The 20,804-nt window shown below is 46.9% G+C and overlaps 2 protein-coding genes across 15 annotated transcripts in view; one reads left to right on the forward strand and one right to left on the reverse strand.

Moving 5' to 3' along the window:
- LOC118789197 (peripheral plasma membrane protein CASK-like) overlaps positions 1–20,804 on the reverse strand; it is a 136,170-nt gene that overhangs the window by 22,949 nt on the left and 92,417 nt on the right. For 9 of the 14 annotated variants that reach the window (XM_036545531.1, XM_036545536.1, XM_036545530.1 and 6 more), the window contains exons 6-13: positions 11,383–11,485; positions 10,128–10,303; positions 9,590–9,712; positions 9,155–9,238; positions 8,240–8,339; positions 6,541–6,558; positions 4,035–4,156; positions 125–202 (exon numbers count right to left, since the gene is read on the reverse strand). In XM_036545531.1, coding sequence (XP_036401424.1) covers positions 125–202; positions 4,035–4,156; positions 6,541–6,558; positions 8,240–8,339; positions 9,155–9,238; positions 9,590–9,712; positions 10,128–10,303; positions 11,383–11,485 — 804 coding nt within the window. The remainder of the gene's footprint in view (positions 1–124; positions 203–4,034; positions 4,157–6,540; positions 6,559–8,239; positions 8,340–9,154; positions 9,239–9,589; positions 9,713–10,127; positions 10,304–11,382; positions 11,486–20,804) is intronic. The other 5 variants (XM_036545532.1, XM_036545544.1, XM_036545535.1 and 2 more) reach the window with 1 other exon arrangement.
- Positions 12,257–15,283, forward strand: LOC118789199 (probable G-protein coupled receptor 34). Its single transcript, XM_036545545.1, has 2 exons — positions 12,257–12,556; positions 14,025–15,283. The coding sequence occupies exon 2, from the start codon at positions 14,067–14,069 to the stop codon at positions 15,192–15,194; it is 1,128 nt and encodes a 375-aa protein (XP_036401438.1). The 5' UTR covers positions 12,257–12,556; positions 14,025–14,066; the 3' UTR covers positions 15,195–15,283.

Below are 20,804 nucleotides of genomic sequence, written 5' to 3' on the forward strand. Positions count from 1 at the left end.
GCGTGTTGCGTCTGAGTCAGGGGAGCCAGCGCCTGTGTGGAACTGTGTGGCAGCGTGCATACAGAGCCCCGTCAGGGAGGGGGGCCTCGCAGGGGGGGTATACTGCGAGGGGCGGGGCGCTCACCTCTTTGGCTCTTTGGACGGCGTCGCTCGGAGGGTTCCTGATCTGCGGGGAGGACTTGGTGTTGATCTTGTCGTACAGCTGTGGCACGAGAGAGGACACGAAGGCCCGTTATTTAACTGATGCAACAGCACCTCCAACGGACGAGCGCCTGCATGCCAGACGAATGTTTGGTCTGTGCTGCATGCTATGCTAAATGGATCAGAGCATCCACTAAGCAAATAATTGTGACCTAACAGTAGCTGTTACATAGGAAACCTAGTGTAGTGCTGGGGCATGTAGGGAGCTGACCAGCTGATAGTGAGGCAGAGGGCCGACAGTTGGATGCTCTGGAGGGCAGGACCCATTGTCTGTGGTGGGTGCAATCCAGTGAAATACAGTACCAGTCAAAGGTGTGGACACACCTGATTAAGATAATGGGAATCATGCATTCAAAGACATTTTATCTGAAAACTTACAGTTAAATGCTTGAAATTTGCTTCTTAGACAAATATAAATAGTTAAGTTGCTTTCTATTTATGCACTTCTTTCAAAAAAAAATATTTTTTGGCTACCTTAAAGATTCTAAAGTATAAGATAGTTTTGATTTGTTTAACACAAAGACATTTGTTTTTTGGTCACTGCATAATTCCATTTGTGTTATTTCATAGTTGTGATGTCTTTACTATTATTCTAAAACATGTAAAATAGAAAAACCCTTCTATGAGTAGGTGTGTCCAAACGTTTGACTGGTACTGTAAATCTGATGAGTTCCATCCTCTGAAGGCCATACACTAGACACCTGACTCTAGACTGCTTATGTTTAGGCAGAGGCCTGCGCCCAAATGGATTTCCAAAGTTCACATATGACATATAACAAGCCTATAATGTCTCACGCCATGCTCAAACCTGTAACCTTTTGTTTACAGTCTCAGGGATCTTACACACTGCTGTCCAACCACAAACATCTCCTTAACCCATTTTTTTTTTTGTTTTTTTACAGCAGAGTTTGTGTTTCAAACCCCCCACCACAGGAGGGACCCGGTACCCAGCAGTGCTGCTGCTGGTGATGAACCCTGTCAATCTAACGAATTCCCCCCCCCCCCCCTGCCATGCGATACCCTCCACCAGTTCTGCATCGTCAGACAGGAAGGAGGCTTGCACAAAAGAGTTTACACTGAAGTCACACTGAGAAAACAAGAGTGACCTATGCTTCAAAACAGCTGTGTGAAGACAAATTTCACCAAAATGCACGTGTCACAACTAGCTGTGCAACTGTGCCTTTATCTCCTGGACGATCAGTTCTGTCAGCAGGTCAGGCCAGGCCAATCTCTTGCACCAGAGCTACAAAAACATAGCTCACATCCCCGGCTCCGGTCTGTTGGTGCTAATTTGTCACCAAACTCACACCAAATTCAACCAAACAAGGAACTTATAACTAATAGTTAAATTTTCTATTCAGTTATGCAGTCCTTATATGGCAGAGGACTACACCGTGTCAAAAAAGTCCTCAGGAGCCTAGATTAATGAACATTAATTAGTTATATTTAAATACTAGTTTAATTCCCAATACTGTTTTTGTACTGTATTTTAAATCATGCCTTTGCAAGAACAGAGAGCCAGCTTTTTCATAACACCACTTCATTTTCAGATTTGCTTGTGGGGGAAGGGTGGGGAGCAGAGGTCCCTATGAACAGAGCCATTCTGCGGTCTCTTAGCCGGCAGCGGCGTCACAAGTCAGCGGCGTTTGGTGCACTTAGCTGAACAAAGGAGGCACCTGCCGAAGCCTGGGAACGCACCACAGTTCACCCCGCCGCTGGTGCAGTCTGTGAGAAAAGTTCACTCTGACCCACTGGTGTTTTTACCCCACACAGCGAGCCCACCAGCCCCACTTCCACAGTGTGGGATATAGGTACCGGGTGAATGACTGACTCTCCCTTTCCAGAACCCTTACGTACGCAGTTGTGAGATGATGAGAGGCCTTTTTAATCAGTTAGTTTGGGTGAGGAAGCGTGTCCTCAGCCATTCTCAATGACCAGCTCTTCCTGTTATTATGACTGGGTCTCAGTGACAAGATGCAACAACAACTTTAACGCCAATTCCTCTTGAAAAAGGGAAGTTGAGCTGGGCATGTGTACCCACTGGCCACGTAACAGAGAGAAGAGAGAGAAAACAAATCAAACTAGAAAAACCAGCGTAACCTGTGCAGCCAAAGCGAGAGGACACCTGAAATTCGTCGAACATGCACACATGTAGCACGCAAACTCCCATTCACACACTCTGGAGTTTTCCTTACGACATCAATCAACACACTAAAACGCGTTACAGTAGTGGCTCGCAATAGCCGATGCTAAGCTCACACAAATGTCACAGAGGTACTGAACTGCAGATTGACTCACCAGCTCAATCCCAGGGTTGTGGACGCAGGCCAAACAAAGTAAAGCTAGGCGGAGTGCCGGGTTCGGTCCGCGGGAGAGTCTCTGCAGACTCTGCAGCGACAGGCTGTGCTGTGAGGGAGAGCTCAGTGATGTCTTAATGCCGAGCACGGCTCTGCAGATAGGCCTATCCTGGAGGGGCCGGCGCCGTGAAAGGACTCAGGCCAGACAAAAGCTGACATTGTTCTCCCTTGTCTGTGCAGAAGTACGAGTGTGAATGAGGAGACATCTGCATTCACAGTCTCCTACTGATAACCCTGCACAAAAGTGCTGGCAGGAGACGGGCCCCGTTCGGCAGCTGAGAGAGTGTGCTGCAGCCTCCCTTGCCTGCCTCTCCCTCCTCTCTCCCTGCCTCCCTCTGTTTCCTCTTGCCCTGCCTCCATCTCCCTCCTCTCTCCCCGTTTCCCTCTCCCTGCCTCTCTCCCCGACCCCATCTCCCTCCTCTCTCCCTGACCCCAACTCCATTTCCCTCCTCTCTCCCTGACCCCAACTCCATCTCCCTCCTCTCTCCCTGCCTCCATCTCCCTCCTCTCTCCCCTCTCCCTGCCTCCATCTCCCCCTCTCTCCCCGCTTCCCTCTCCCTCCTCTCTCCCTGTCTTCCTCTCCCTCCTCTCGCCCTGCCTCCCTCTCTTTCCCCTCTCCCACCCTTCATCTCCCTGCTAATGGCTCCCACCGAGACTATAGCCAGGCATACAAGGCCACAGCTGCAGCTCTGAGTTCTCACACACACACGCACACACGCACGCACGCACGCACACACCCGCGCGCGCACAGGCATAAAGACTACACAGAATAGACCAACCTTTTCCTCCCTGGCATAAACCAGAAGCTCCTACCAAAGCCCATACAGGTGCCTTACTGGGTACTGCAGCACAGTAAGCCACAGACTCCTGTGGTTACTGCAGACGGTGCCACATACAGCCTTTGACCACAGTATCAGTATCTACCAGGGTCAGACCACATGGTTGGTTCAAACTCTTCCTTGGCCGCACAACATTTCAATGTCAACTACTATGAGAAAACGGAACCCAAATACGTTCAGCATAAGAAAAAGGTTTCAATAACACTTTACATATAGTAGATCTGGGCGACACTTACAGATTGTGGAGATTGAGATCTGGATGGAACGAAAGTTTGACCTTCCTGTGAACTTGCAACTGCACCATATGCACTGAGTCATCGGAGGTGTTAGTCAGAGCTGCAGGAAGAGCATTCATGCGCCCGCTTCTGCTCCCTGTGAGCTCAGACGCACCACTGGCCATGTGTGAACCAAGGCAAACCTTCAAAGCACTGCGCACAAACCTTCACCTGGGTTATGTGGGTCCATGTTTGTCTGCAACTAGGTTCTATAAAGCTGCTCTCCTCTCTCTGAGACAGATTTCGATTAAAATGCTATTCCATCACCGTCTTATGCTGATTGCTAAGCGTGCCCAAAAACTGGACTCAGACCTCTTTTACAGCCTGTGAGTGATGCCTGTATGCTCGGCGTGTTCACTCACGTCCAGCAGGGTGTGGAGGTGCTGGTCCTGGAAGACGCTGTGCAGGAAGTCCAGGTCCTTCTCGCTGCAGTCAGTCAGCGCGTGGATCTCCTCCAGGCTGTCCAGCACCTGCGACACTGCCCCTGTGCCCAAGAACACACACACACACACACACACACACACACACACACACACACACACACACACACACACACACACACACAAATACGGTCAATCAGACCACCAGCCACAGCTGTTCGCCATACCGTGCCTCTCTGGCCCCAATCAGGCCACAGCTCCTCCTCACACCATTGGGGGAATTATGGGAAGCTACTCAGATATACTGGACTTTAGTGAGGTGGGGTCTTCACTGGACTTGCCAGTGGGGGGAAAACATGGGTGCTATTCATGTAGAATGAACTTGTGTGAGACTCAATCTAGTGGCAATACCACAATTTAATCACAGGTTTGGACAAAGGGACTGAACACTCACTGACATTTGAAGGAATGGAACCAAAGTTTTTTGGTTAGTTAGCAGACTTTTGAGACACCACAGAAGGATGGAACATGTACAGTTTTGACAGAGAAGGACACAGAATGCCTGAGTGCATCAAAGAGCAAACTGTTAGGCCTCTCTGACAAAACTTAGACATACAGGTTCATTAAATGTAGATGTTAAAAACATGCATTAATGGTGCCAGCAGGTAGTAGTGGGAGGGGTGGGAAATGCGTTACAGATAAGGGGAGTAACATTTTAATACTGCCTTCCCGGTACCTAACAACTAACTGCAACAGGATTACAACACGTTGCTTAAGTACATCTGCCAATGTAGCCAGTCTTTGATAAGAAGAGAAAAATGTTAAGTAATGACATGAATTCACTCATGAGAACTTACAGCATTAAAGGCGATGTGCTTTCCTGTCAGTGTTTGTGTTGCAGTGCGATGCTGTTTCAGCCTGGCGATATGATTCTCGTGTGCATTTTGCGTGTCACAAGTGTCAAATAAGCCAAGGGCTGACCATAACACACAGCCCTACTGAAAGTGGTTATAAAGGATTGTGGGTATGGAAACCCACAGAGGAAATGTGTCCTAAGCGTTCGCTGGGTGTTGGAGTTTGTCTGTCTGGTGAAGCTCGAAGCCCGCCCCAGTGCAGACAATGGGCCCATCAAATCTCTCTGTGTTCTGTATGGCCATGTTCGCCCACGCGTTGATGTAAGTTTTTGATACAGTAACTACGCCTATGATGTTGTCACTGTGGTCACGGCTGCTGGGAACAGAAGAGATGACAGTAAAATTTTGCAATTTCCCAATACAATAGAAATACAAGATATCATCAGGAAAATCGGAGAAAACTCCCAGAATATATATTCTATATATGAGCATGATATGAGCAAGCTAAAGGTCAAATGGAAATCGGGGATTTAATTGCCATGCCAATTATGAGTATCTGCAACAAGACTTCCATGCTGGTTGTTGGCATACCACTCTTGCCAAGTGACTACTTTGTATTTAAGAGTAATTATCAATGAAACATTAGTACCTGACTTTAATAAAAAAAAAAGAAAAAAACTGGGTGCATACAGTACCCGCTTACTACCTGCTTGCTGACCATTTTTAAAAAACACGTTTTACTTCATTAACTTATAGCAATACATCGTTATTTATAGGTCTTCAACATTTTCAAATATTTGGAAGCGTCGGTGCTGAAAAACACTGCAGGTGCCAGACGCAGATGCAAATGCCGCAGGAACAGGAGTTCCAGCTGAATACACAGAGATAACATCTCATGACAGCGGCAGACTGCTTCTCTCACACATCGAGTAACGTCCCTGCAGATTCCATGCAGACGGTGGGATGCAACAGTCATGCAGAGAGTGCTGAAAGGGGGGGAAGGAGAATCCTCCTCATTTGCCAGGAAGGCCCATCCTGAAAGCGGTGGTGCGGTCGAAACCTGAACGGCTGTGTCCTGTTTCTGTTTGATCATCCCCCCCCCCCCCCCCCCAAGTATGCATGTGATCCTGGCAACGCCAATCATTCTGCCAACTTTGTCTAAAAAACACCTTTGATTTTATGCATACAATTATTCCTGTAGCATCTGGCTGAGATGGGTCTGAGCTGTTTATTGGCACCCCCCCCCCCCCTATTTTTTTAGCCGTTTCGTTGTTGTGGTCGTTTTTGTTGCTCACCCCTGTCTCTGACATGTACTAAATACCCTCGGCTAAAATCGTAAATCCAGGCATCAATCAACAATTTTTGAAAAACTAACTCCATGTGAAATAGCTCCAGCAATCCACGGTAACACAAACACTCTCTATGGACTGTATATAAGCACATCTCCTCTGAAGGGAACGGCAGCCGTAACTGGGGCTGTGGTCATGCGCTCCGTCAGAGAGTGAATTCACAGGGCGGGTGAAGGCAGCATTAAAGATCTGACGGAGATGAAACCAGGGAGGAGGCGTGTGATGATGAGAGGTGATTATCCACACAGTCAGTTTCAAACCCAGAAGCGGCAAGGGAATACCTACTTTCTGCAGCTAGGAGTCCTAGGAGGAGGGCAGCATTAGGACAAACGACAGACATTAAGTTTTGAAAATGGAGAGTTAGCAGGCTACAGATACAGTCCATCCATCGAGAGAAACACGCGGAGGCGAAATTCTACTCGTTACACTGAACATACACCGTATCAGAGAAAGTTTGATCTGTAGAAGTGCAGGAGGATCTTCAGATACTGCTTGCTAGAGAGATTAGGTATATTACAGCGAAATTTGTCACATCTCCTTGACATATTTGGCTCTCGCAAATGAGAAAGCTTTATACAATTGCAGCACGACAGAATAAAACATGGAAGCGCTTGCTATGTCTGCAGTAACATTCACAATACAGCTAAACCTCAGCTATATCATTCCATTTGCATGAATTACATCAAACATGGTCACGTAATTAAAAGAGAGCAACGACAAAGTGTGCGTGTTCACACCACAAAAGACTGTGAATCAAAAACACTAAAAACAGAGTCAACAAAGTCAGCAGCAACACACATTAGTTCCACAGTACTTTTTTCGCACAGGAAGTACAAGCAGGATATGAGAACATTCTGATGCGTTATCAGTTCTTCCAGCGTGCGCTCATACCTAGCCTTGATGCAGCTGAGAATAATAGCCTTGATTCAACAGCTTTAGCTCCAATAGTGTATAAACAGGAAAAAGTCCTTTATAATATCTGACAACAGCTTTGTGTGTGAGGGGCCAGACAGTTTAGCAACAGGGGTGCATGATGTTCACTGAGTCTGACCAATGGGGAAGCGGAATCCGGTGTCACTTGTTTCGATGGTATGTCGAGGTACAAGACTGACACCCAGATGCAAAAGGGGAAGTTGGAGTTTGTGCCCAATACAGGAAGGGAATCTTGCTCAATAAGCGAGGCAAATCTGTATAAAGATAAAAGGCTGTGATCCCCGAACCTATGCGGAGAGGAGCCCCGAGGCAGTACCGGGGCAACCCGCTCTCACACAGAGACAGGCAGCAGACATCCATGGAAATCTCTTAACCCTCACTAACAGCAATCCGGTCGGATTTTGGGAGTCCATGAACACGGCAGAGGAAAAAAAAACAATGGCTATTTACTGAGCACTGGTTTTCAGTTCTCTTCAGAGAAAGCAGAAGTTAAAAGCAGCATGAACAAAACCCCCCACTTAAATAGCAGAGGTCCAATAGATTTTCAATAATAAATCTGATGTAACAGGGAAGCACACCGGTAAGCACTTGTCTTAATAATATAGAGCAGCGTTTCTCAATCCTACTCCTGGAGCCCCCCTGTCCTGCATATCTTCTATCTATCTTTGCTCCAAACACACCTGATTGAAATGACTAACATGCTCTTGATTAAATCAGGTGTGCTCAGCTAATCAAAAGTGCCACTGATGAGTTCCCAGCAGAGCACGGAAAGATGGAAAACGTGCAGAGCAGGGGGGGTCCAGGACCAGGATTGAGAATCAGTGGTATAGAGGACTGTGGGGAATCTCACAGCAGCTCCTCTAACCAAACAGTCAATGTACAAATAACATTAATTGAAAACGCTGGGTTTTTCAATCCGAGAGGATGCGCGCTTTCTAATTGGTCTGACTATACGGGTGATATGTCAGGGCTCTAGTGTGGCCTCACTGTGGTAAGGGCAGAGCTGCAGTTGGGAGTGGGTGGAGCGGAGCACAGCGAGGGGCTACTGTACCTGAGGAGGTGGGGTCTTCTGAAAAGTCAGGGAGCTCCTCTGGGGGGTCTCCGTAAAAGGAGTTGAACTTGTGGCTGGACACAGCGGCTAGCACCGCCCCCTGAAAACAGCCCAGTGACACGTTAACCCCTCCATCCACACCCACCCCGGCCAGGCACTCCATGTCTGATCCTCATGACCATAAACTCTGTGAAACTCAGCCAGTGACAGAACGATACAGCAGATTAAGTGTTATGACAACAAGAGTGTTCTCAGCATCAAACAATGTAATGAATCACACCTGTATGAAATCACAGCTTTATAAAAGGAGTGTGAATGCAGGATGTTATGTCCATGAGAACTCAACAAAGTGATGCGCAATCTGGTAACAATTCAGGAAAAAATGCAATAAGGGACTTCAACTAATTAACAATTTTACTGAAGTGTAAGGGAAAAGATACAGTTTTTAGATATATATTACAATACTTAGATAACTGGTGGTAATAGATATGTTTATGAATAACTTGATTCTAATGAACAATGGACTGGAAAAAACTTTGAATTTGATATAATATGCAGCCCATGTTTAACTCTCAACAAGACCTGAATCCAAGAACTGACTCACTGGCTGGCTCCTCTGGGTTACGTTGAATATTCTACTTTTTCCACAGGAGTGTTTGGGTTATCTGTGCCCTCAGACACTGACATTTATATGTTGTGGGCTGAGGGAGGCTAAGGGAGTGCACGTGATTGGCTGAAGGTGGTGAAGGGACACAGTGGTGATTGGCTGATGGTGGTGTAGGGATACAGTGTGTGTGGTAGGACGATGATGGTGGAGGGATACAGTAGGTGTGATTGGCTGGTGGTGGTGGTACAATTGGTGTGATTATATGAAGTTGGTGTAGGAATACAGTGGATGTGCTTAGCCCTCCTCACCTTCAGCTTCCTCCTGGCATTGAACTTCCGCAGCTGCTCCACTGTCTCTGGTAGGTGGATCTTGTATGAGTAGCGGTCTCTCTCCTGAGGTGGAAAATACACACCAGAAGCAGCTAATGCAAGCAGATGAGTTACTACGCATGATAAGAGAGGGATGCTTCTGTTTTCTGTCCTTACCAAACACTGAGTTAATTCAAACATCTTGTCTCATGTGATAAAGAGGAACTGACAGCGAAATGAAGAACAGATGCATTTTCCTGAGCCCCAATTATCAGCGTAACTCACTGTGGAGGTGTCCAGTCTTCTTCTGAGCTGTGACGACTTGAATCTACACACACTGCCAGGAATCTGCGAAACTCGAGACTGGCCCCTGTCCCCCTACCCTGGTGACCCCCTCAGGTCACCCCCTGTCAGCCCCCCGGGCCCCCCTCGTACCTTGAGCCAGGGGTGGTTGAGGGCCTCGTACACGGTGATCCTCTCGGCGGGGTCCAGCATCAGCATGCGGCGCACCAGGTCTTTGGCGCTCTCCGAGATGTGGCTCCACTGCCGGGGGTTCATCTGAGGAAACGCACGGGGGGGGGGGGCTATGAGAGGGATGCAGGGCCACCGAAACACGTGGCTGCAGAGCTAGCCACAACTGAGTTTGCTAAAGGAAACCAGAGCGAGTGCTGTTTAAGGGCCGTGACACTGTTACTGTCAATTAGTCACTGTAGGGCTGAACGCACTTTGTGGCTTTTACACGTTTAACAGTGAAAAAAAAGCAATCTAGCTCATAATGTCAGATAGTGGTTTACACAGCAGAACCTCAAAAAGAAAAAAGGTGATGCCTTTCTGTACTGCAGAAAATGTGCTGCAATGCCAGCAACACCTGAAAAGGAAATAATGTCCCATGCAAGCACGGCAGCAGCTCTAAGGCAGCAGGATTGGACAGGAGTAAGGAAGGGGGCGGGGTTATGCAAATAAACCCCCCCACCTTGTATCTCCCCTTGATGATGGCCTCGAAGAGCCGCTCCTTGGTGCCGTAGAAGGGCAGGCAGCCGCTGAGCAGGATGAAGAGGATGACCCCGCAGCCCCACACGTCCACCGGCTTCCCGTAGGGCTCCCTCTTCACCACCTCCGGAGCCATGAAGTGGGGGGTCCCCACTCGCCCTGCGGGGGGGGCGGGGTGGAAGACGGCCTCAGAACCTTGTACATGGTCTACCCCCAAAAACCCTCAGAGTAATGCACACGGATATCCATTCAATATGTCTTTCTCTCACTTTGCCTATACACTCTGAGGGGACATGACACCCGAACGGCATCCTTTCGACAGAAATAAAGTAGGGGACACTGCATGGGAGCAGGCCGAAAGGTTGCTGATTGGATTCCCTGCTGGGGCACTGCTGTTACACCATTGGGCAAGGTGCCTAACCCACAACTGCCTCAGCAAATATACAGTTGCATGAATGGATAAAATGTAAAAATTGTAACCTATGTAAGTCACTCTGGACAAGAGCATCTGCTAAATGACAATAATGTAATGTAATATCATGCATGACAGAACACATTTCACTTATATTTTAAGCATTTTAAGTATTTCTAAATACTTTAATTCTTTCTTAATTTCCTTTCTTATGTATCCCTCTTTTGGAATCATCAACTGGACATATTAGGCTCATGTCACTGCAACAACCACCGTGCTTACACAGGAGTACTGGGGCATGACAAATGCATTCCTCTAATACATCCACAAGCTAACTGTGGCTGTTTTTCACATTACAAGACACCCACTGCACCACAACAGAGGTGGGCCCGTGCAGTAGGTCTAAGGAGTCATGGGAAACTTCAAGAAAAGTGCATCAGGCCATTCCCAGAGGACAGGAAACCGGGTTTCTAATGGACATGCAACAGGTGTTTTGGCCAGTGTATAAAAATGAGCTTGTGACACAGGTCAACTCACTAACATGTCCTCAACACACTGAAGAACCTGTGGAATTCCAACATCCTAAACAGCAGGAAGTCACATGAAATCCAATACATTAACCTGTAGAGGTTTATTACACTACCAAAGGTATATCTAAACAAACTAGAACCTATCAACATCATCATCAATTAAAGGGATGCTACAAACCAATTTCTTATCATTTGGACTGCTGGTTAATTGGCTCTTAATTCAATCTTTAATTAATCTTTCAGAGGAGAGGAGATTTGTAAAGTGTGTGCAGATCTTCCCAGAGGGCTGTGCGTACCTCCTGCCACCAGTCCCGACTCCCCCAGCTGAATGGCCACCCCAAACCCCCCCAGCTTCACAGGGGCAGAGTTCTCCTTCGATGCTAGCAGCACACAGTGAGGCTGTGGGAGGGGGACAGAGAGGGAGGGAGAGAGAGAGAGAGAGAGAAAGCAAGAGCATAGTTTAGTGCCCAGACCTTTACATTACTTAATGCTCACGTAGCTCACATCATGATGGACACACTAAATAAACTCATAATTAACGATAAATGTTGCATCATATGAGCATAAAGTGTGTAACAGTGCAGTATCAGCAAATGTATATGATGTGTGGCACTTTTTACATTTACATTTATTCATTTAGCAGACGCTTTTATCCAAAGCGACTTACATAGGTTACAGTTCTTTACAATGTTATCCATTTATACAGCTGGATATTTACTGAGGCAATTGTGGGTTAAGTACCTTGCCCAAGGGTACAGCAGCAGTGTCCCAGCGGGGATCGAACCGCCAACCTTTCGGTTACGAGCCCTGCTCCTTAACCACTATGCTACACTGCCGCCACACTTTTTTTTTCTCAGCAACATGAGGAAACATTCTGTATTTAGATGTAAAAGTTCTTCTTTCAAGCGTAGATAAGACAAAGGAGTCCATATTCGAACCCTCACACTGATGAATTTTCATAGGAATACAGTACACTGCGTACGCAGTGCTAGTCTTATTCCGCATTTCGGAATACTGTCCTACACAGCTCATGAGCAAGAACACTAGGCAACGATCTCATTGCAGCCTGACGCAGTGAGTACCAACTGCTGGATGCTCCGCCCTAAGACACTGAAGAGAAAATGATGAACTGATTAGCGCGTCGCTTGGCTGAGTAAGTAGGCTGCGGGTTAGACGCGTTTGCCTTCCTTCCTCTTTTTCAAAACACTTGTGTTCGCAGTGCTTGTGGGGGCTGCGGGCAGCTGTGCATGGTGCCAGGGGAGTGCTCCTACCAAACTCCAGAGTCTTCATTCACAAGGAGAGGTGCAAATCTGGAGCAAAGCCCATGACTGGACCACAGAGGGAAGAAAAGGCCTATCGCTGAACTAGGGTGATTCTTTTCACACACAGAAGGCTAACAGATCTTTATGTAAATGCTGAATTGGTGGTGCACACAGAGGGAAGCAGCTCTCTATGGAAATCACTCAAAGGGTGAGTAATATTGCATTATAAACAACTGGAAGGTTACTGGTGAAAATGGTGCACTTTGGTGAACAAGCAGTATTTCATTTTATACCAGAGAAATATGCTTTCAAATGTGTAAATGAAAAGGAGTGGGAAAAGCTAACATTGGAACTAATCTGAAAAAAATAACCAAAAGAAATGAAAGAGTTTAAAATTTTACATACTGACTCACTGATTATTTGTATTCTACCAGTTTCCAGTTTGTGAAGATATTTCACAGAGATGCCTGGATTCCCCTAGATCCAGAACTAAATAACTGGCCCTGACCATTTTGGTGCCCTGGGCAAGATTTTAGCTGGTGCCCCTTGCATCACAGCCAATTCCACCACCACGGTTAACTGTGGTTTTAAACTATTCTTTATGGTCAGAACATGACAAACACGTGTCACAAATCTGTCAGGTTTTAAAGCTGCCCTGAGACAGCTGACAAGCTTCTTGAATCCCTCATTATTGACAGTGCTAATGGGAAGCATGTCTTTTGCAATGCAATATGCAATTGCATTTGTGATGTCTTTGTGTCTTTTCGTTTTTTTTTTTTTTTGTCGTAAGGCACGGTGCTGGAAAATGCTGATAGAATCGTTTGCTGCTGGGTAGTCACACTGGGCACTGGCCTGGTGCTTGTCAAGGGTCCACTAAGAGCACTCATTTGGGACTGTAATTTCTTACTTTCTGCATGTTCTAACGGGTGACATTGTTTAAAATGATGAAACGGGTTTGTGGTTTTACCTGTCTTTAGGGCATGTGTCTTCAGCAGTTTGCGGTAAACACTGCTCTGTTTTTTTGTCAGATTGTGAATAGCCAAAATATCTCCAAACTACTGAAGTTGAGTGACCTTTCCTGTCGAGGATGTCTTCGTCCTTCGAGCTGGTCCTGGGCACTGCTTTTTCTTCGGTGTCGCTCATTTCGCTTATTTTGCTTATTCTGCTCCAACTACCAGCCTGTCAGCCACTGTGTCTGTAAACAATACCACGTGCTGGCCTGAATTTATACCTCTCACCGTGCAACCTAACTTGTGCAATGCATACCTCTATTCCTGGGGATGGATAAGGAAAGGCATTTTAATTGACTATTACAAGCAGGGCTAATGTTGGCTAACTAGACTAATGGAATAGGCTATGTAGTTATGTTATATGTGTAGTTCTGTTGTTGTGGGGTTTTTTTTGGTAATATTTTGAAATAATAGTATTAAAATAGCATTAGTAAAAAATAGTAAACATTTTGAACGTTTTTTTCTTCCCTCATTTGGGGTGCCCCTGTGGATGGATGGCGCCTCTAGAATTCGCCTTTACCGCCTATGCCACGGGCCGGCTCTGGACTTAGCCAAATGCTTTCTACAAAATCAGGGTCCTTAAAATACCCCTATGTGAGGGATAAGAGTGTTGTTCACCTGTGTTATAGGATATAATCTGCAGTGCTTTAGTCTTCTCTTTTGAAGGACTGAGGACTTCATCTACCTGATCACAGCCCCGCAGACATCATGACGAGTCCCTACAGCACAGTCTTTAGCAACGAGTCTCACACATCTGGCACCACTGAGGCCGGTACGCAGAGGCCCCACCCAACAGTGAACGGCAGCCAGTGTCAGCTGGACGACAGCGCCCTGAGCGTCCCGCTGGCCTTCTGCTACTCCCTCTTCTTCCTCTTCGGCCTGGCCGGGAACCTCTTTGCGCTGTGGGTCTTCCTGTTCGTCCACGCCAAGAAGAACTCGGTGCGCGTCTTCCTCATCAACGTGGCGGTGGCCGACCTGCTGCTCGTGGCCTGCCTGCCGTTCCGCGTGCTCTACCACGCCGGCGGCAACCGCTGGCCGCTGGGCCACACCCTCTGCAAGGTGGTGGGCAACGTCTTCTACATGAACATGTACATCAGCATCACCCTGCTGGGCTTGATCAGCGTGGACCGCTACGTCAAGATCCGCCGGCCGGCCTGCAGCCGCTGGCTGCAACCGCAAGGGTGGAGCGTCGCCGCCTGCTGCGTCGTCTGGCTGGCGTCCATCGTCGGCACCGTGCCCATGATCACCATCTCCTACGACGACGGGGAGCCCCACAGGTGCTTCCACTACAAGAGGAGGCAGGGGGCCGAGTGGATGGCCTACTTCAACGGCTTCCTGGTGGCCCTCTTCTGGGCGGTGTTCCTGGCCCTGGTGGTCTCGTACGGGAGGATCGCCCTGGAGCTGCTGGAGACGTCCAGGGCCAAGCCAGACCTCCCGAACGCCGTCAAATACAGCCGGACGGCCAAGAAGTCCTTCTTTGTTCTCTTCCTCTTTACCGTCTGCTTCGTGCCCTACCACGCCTCCCGCTGCTTCTACATCCACTCCCAGATCAGCGAGGTGTCCTGCCACTGGAGAAACGTCCTGGACAGGGCCAACGAGGTGGTGCTGCTGCTCTCCACCTTCAACAGCTGCCTGGACCCGGTCATGTACTTCCTGCTGTCCGGCTCCGTCCGCAAGGCCACCCTGCGGGTCGTCTCCGACCTCTTCCACCCGCGGGGCGGCGGCAGCGACGACTCCCCGAGGCCCTCCGTGGTCCCCGGTGTCTCCACCTCCAGGGCCAGCAGCAGCATGATCACCCCGCTGCGTGTCAACCTCGCCGCCCTTTCCAAACAGTGAGGACCAGGGCCGTCAGCTGACATCACTTCCTACCCGCACTGAAGTGATCGGAGATCCTCCATTGAACGACTGAACCTTATTCCCTCTGTTCCGACTGCCACACTTCTACTGATATGTGACGCAAGGACACTTTTAAGTCTTACCTACACAAGACTGCTGCACATCTCAGCCGTCTAAGGAATTCTTTTTCAGCGGATGTACTATTATCTTCATCCACTGAAAATGTAGTTATGAGTCATGACTAAAACAAATGACTTGTGATGCTGGCAACACAGGCTTGTGTGAAGCAATGAACAAAAAAAGCATCTTCCAGAGGAGCTTTGAAATGATCACAACGGACAATTTAGAGCCACTGAACTTTGTTGTAGATCAAACCATTGGACCATCTGGCACTATGACAAGACTCTGAATCACCCACATGTTGATAGATACACATTTCTATGGACGTATAAGTCCATGAATACAGCACTGCTAATATGTCAGGAACTATCAAAATGAACCAAGAAAAAGAGGACCAGACAGCATAGACCGTGATTTCGCATAGCCATTAACGATATACATATGCATTTTAGTAGACAGGCAACAACTTAAGCACATCAAGAACCCCCTTTAGCATAGGGACTGAAGATTCTTTACTTTTGAATGCTTTATTTACAAAGATCATTCTGATTCTGCTTTTGTGTAGTTAGCTGTGTGATTGTACATTCAATGGTTTTTGAAAATGTACTATTAAGTTAAAGACAAATCCTAACTTTACAATAAAATATAAAACTTACACTGTGTCAAATGAAAATTCAGACGTGACATTCTCACAATCTCTGCATATGATCATTTTCATAATTATGACGCCATCATTATCAGTAGGTTGTTTCTCCAGAGCAACCACATGGATGCAGTGAAAATATCATTTAAGTATGATTAAATCTAACTTGCTCTGAACATATTTATACCCTCCCCCAAAGCTGTTTGAAAAACTGCTTTTTTTAAAGGCTTGAAGTAGGCCCACCTGCACACAAAGGAGATGACACAACTGAACGGGCGTGCTCAGAACTCGGGGCTCAGACAAACCGTCCACCGTCACGGGTGAAGAAAGAGAAGGGAAAAGGTCGCGGGGCGGATGACCTTGACAGCCTTCGGAGGAGTCTTTAAAGGGAAGCCTATTAGAGCGGCGTGCAGGTCAGGAGTGAAAGCGGTGAAAAGGCCATTTCCACTCGACTGCCTGAGCTGCTGGTCTGGTCCACGGCACCCGAGGCGCTATTGCAGCCAATTAACCCAGGCTCAGGTTATGCTGGCCGGTCCCCGGCGCAATATTCGTTCTGCCCAAGGGCTCCAGACTGCGACCATTTAGTCGCACTTTGTGACCATTTTTGGGGACAGTGCGACTACATTTCACAACTAGGCGCACCGGTGCGGCTTGCAAATATGCCCGCATATGCGACCATTTTTTGAGAATGTGCGAGTTAAAATTTCCGGCATGGGCACTGCGTTAGCCACTGTGGTTGAAAGTAGTACTTTTTCTTCTTCACTGGCTCAGTTGGTCTCTCCCTGCCTGCACTCTTCCTGCCTGCACACTCTGATGATGACACGCGCGAAACAATCCATTTAGCTGTTACCGTGTTCCAAAGATAAAGCGGTCTATAGCTATTTATTTTAACCCTTTCACACGTAACTATGTAGCGCGCGTTACGTTACATGGTTCATTATGTTTTCATTAGCGTTAAGCTTCTCATAGTTTTCACCGCTGCATTTGCTATTTTTGTAGTGTTAAATCACTGTTGCCTGAAAGCTAGAACTAGCTAGAATTTCTCCAATCTCGTGTGGAAAAGTTAGTCTGGAGCCCGGTGCCCTGAGCCGAGGCAGGTCTAGAGGAAGTAGCCAAGTTTCGTTCTGTGTAAAATACTAAAGAACAGAGAAACCGGTCTTGAGGTGTGTGGAACGGTTTTGTTCCAGTATTGTCAACAGTTCAAACACGCACACTGGAAAATAAAACAATTTTATCTTCTGTGCTGTACGGTGCCTGCACATGTAATCATTGCGAAATCAGTCTGTGCTATGTTTTGTCGGGGTTTCTCCAAAGGAGGTAAGATGAAAGCTACAGCATCAGGATATCAACTTCACAACTCCACAGAGGATATCCTTTATTCACAGCATAAACAAGTGCTAGATATGCAGGTGTGTGAGGCAGCAAAACAGCAAATTTCTAATGAAGTGTTGGAATAACCACGACTTGAGCAGTAGGAAAGACTATCAGATGCAATACATAATTCCACACTGGGTTGTTCTGAGATTCTTCAGGTCTGATTCCACTACCAGGGATATGGGGATATGCTTCAGTGCAACTCTCAATGCACATGACAGGCTACATTTAAGGTACAGCCTCACATGTGACCGGCTCTCACCACATTGGGAAGAGTGCCACAGAATGCAGGAGCTTTGCAGTCCCGGACTGAAAAGCACTGGCTCCGGGCGGCTTGGAGGTTCGAGAGGAGAGAGCAGCGAGGCGCGGCAGAAATAATGAATCTCATTCATTTACAAATTAAGCAAAACAAAAACCTAAGCCTCTGCACTGCTATCAATCAGCAGAACAGGAGATTTTCTTCCCCCATTCCCCTGCAGTAACCTGTGGTGAGGCCTGTGTTTTTGGGGTTTGGTCCGATGTGTTCCCTGTTGTAGGCCTATGGTAATGTTAATAAAAATTCTACCTGTGTTATGTCACTATGACAGCGCCATCGGCCGACTGGTGCATTGGTTTTAATTTCACATATGCTAGAATTGGGGGAAATATGCACATCACTGCCACCCTACACCAGCATCTAAGAGTGATTGGAATAAGGAGTGGTCACTACTTGTAGTGTGCCACTCTGGCCACTAGAGGCTGTAAAGAGACCATCGAAAGTTCCGCTTTGTATTGTGCTGACAGCACATCGCATTGTCAGCATTACTGTTCTTATTCTGCATTTGTTCAATCTGCAAAGAGCCGGAATATCATCAGGAAAATGTCCACAGTCTAGCCAAGGTCCAGCTTCCTCTCTCTACTTCCTCCATCATCTCTTTCTTTCTCTTACACTCTCTCTCTCGCTCTCTCTCTCTCTCACACACACACGCACACACGAACAGAGTAACCACATGTGCTGCATATGCAGATTAGCATCTTGCTTCTGTGGCATTTCATGAAACAGCAAGATTACTCGCTGTAAATTACAGAATGCAAAAATCCCCCTTGCAACAACGTTCAGCTGTTATTAATGCCATGTATGAGAGTATTTCTATATGACACTTTGCTATTGGTTAAGTGTTAGTGTTAACACACAGTATCCAAAATTGTAGAGATCTTGTCCATAACATGCAGTTCATTTCTACAGATTCTTTCTACAAAAGTGAATTTTCAAGAGTTTTCCAATTCCAGTTTAATGTCTCTGAATGTGCCACATAACAGGACAAGGTGCCCATGTTCAGTCAGAGTCACCATCAGGATCAATACTGTGTATGTTTGGAGATGAGCTCATCCTTGTCCGTTCCTGGACCTGGCTTACTGTTGGACATGGCCTGTACTGTGCATTCCCACAGACCCCTGCTACAAAGAGGTGGTCAACCAAATTAGATATTTACTTCCTTTCAGGTGGAAATACTTCCTTGGTCATAGACTAAGTCTCGGATATATGCAAATGTGTGTACGTGCATGTGGTGACTGAGGAAGTGTGTGATGGAGGGGGTGTGTCAGTATGAACAGGGGTTATGTGGGGTCAGTGTGTGTGTGTGTGTGTGTGTGTGTGTGTGTGTCTGTCTGTCTGGAGGATGCTGTGTGCGGTTTTACAGATGGCAGTCCTCAGGGAGGAGTAGGCCTCTTCAGATGAAAGGAAACAGAAGGAGAACCAGTGACTCCTGAACAGGAAAGATGGTGGTTCAGCCCAGGTGAAGAGGAGAGAGTGTGCCTCACCGCCACCCGGCCACGCACTTCTAGGGGTTATCCAGGTTTAATCAAAGTTACCTAGACACCAGCCCCCTTAACACAGAAGATGACCATTTAGAAATGATCATTTACTTTTCATAACCAGCTGCAAGATTAGAGAGGTTTACTGTCAGACACGTCAGGGTGATGGCTGATACAGAGAGGATCACAGAATTCAGCATCACAGCCCTCTGGAGCCTTGCCAATCCTGCTTCATGTGACCGCTGTGTGATGACGGAAAACACACAAGGAATTACGTCTGTAACAAAATGCAAAGGAATGCTTGTGCAGTGGGTGACCACAGGAGTTTCACATCATTAGAGCTTGTCTCCTGCATCAGATTCACTTCCGGTTAGTAAAAGTATGCCAAAGGCCAACTGTGTGCCAGATTGGGAGAGGCCAAAACGAGAGAAGAGGTACGGCATAGCAGTTTATCCAAAGTGCAACCTTACCCCAAACCTGCCTAAGCACCTACAGAAACCCTTCAGCTAGCCAAACTCCTCATGACAGAGTAAAAAAGTCTTGCCCTAATGCTGTATTCATTATCCAGGACTTTCTCCGCCGTTGTCCTCCAATGGTGGAATGAACAGAGTCCCTCTGTGTCTTCAAGAAACATCTGAAGACACAGCTCTTCCACTCTCACCTGAAATACTACCCCCTAAAGGAATTTCTCATGTCTAAAACTATCTCCTACTAAACTATAAAGTAAAATTATGTAACGCAATCTAAAAAAAAAATGTAATCTGATGGTTTAACGCACTTGTTAACTTTACCTGCAAGTTAGTACCTTGCCTGGCCAACCATTGAAACCTGGTCATGCAATGCATACTACTGCATGTCAGGCATACTGCAATGCAACCTAATATTGTTGACTCCATATGGTTTTTCGCTTGTGTATCTCACTTGCGAGTCGCTTTGGATAAAAGCGTCTGCTAAATGAATGTAATGTAATGTAATGTAAATGTATCAGGCCGTTTCCTCTGGAGTTACGAGACACTACGTGTCTGCAGAACCTGAGTGAAAGCTGCTGTGGTTTACGCATCACTTGGCCTGTAGCTGAAACAGCACTGTGAGTTTTCAATCATTTTTAGGTGCTTTCCAGTAGCAGCTAGTTGGGCAGCTGCACATTCATCCAGGGGTTGCCTTTTTGGCGACAAAACGAATTTATAAATGCAGGAGCATCCAGCTCCCGCATAATTACTGATGGATGCAAAACAGCAGAAAGCAGCATTCTTCCAAATGACCAATATAACTTGGCAAAAGTGTTCAGAAAGCCCAAACACTCTTTCCAATTTGGTCTGACATTACACCGTCCTGCCATAAGCTTCAAAAATGTTTGTGTAAAGAGCTTCCTCACTTCCAGGGCAAGATGAGGAACCAGTCTTCTACAAACCTCATCAGACACAAATGTCAATGTCATCATAAACTCATCATCATAAATAAAACAAAACGGCACAGTGTTATATAATAATGAACTCACTATATTTACCTCTTGATAAACTGCACTTTTCTCTAAAATCGTAGAGCGAAGACACTACTTGCCAAATTTATAGTTTATCGTCGCTGGAATAAGGTACACCACAGAGTAGTAAAGGAAGAGAACGGGGTCGAGTTTAGCCGAGAGGTAACAGGCTCGGAGAGAGTGACCGCGAACACAGAAA

The sequence above is a fragment of the Megalops cyprinoides genome, chromosome 14 (genome assembly GCF_013368585.1).
Source record: "Megalops cyprinoides isolate fMegCyp1 chromosome 14, fMegCyp1.pri, whole genome shotgun sequence".
NCBI lineage: Eukaryota > Metazoa > Chordata > Actinopteri > Elopiformes > Megalopidae > Megalops > Megalops cyprinoides.

Excerpts from the sequence above, each read along its gene's own strand:
- LOC118789199 (XM_036545545.1), top strand. The coding sequence starts at position 14,067 with ATGACGAGTCCCTACAGCACAGTCTTTAGCAACGAGTCTCACACATCT.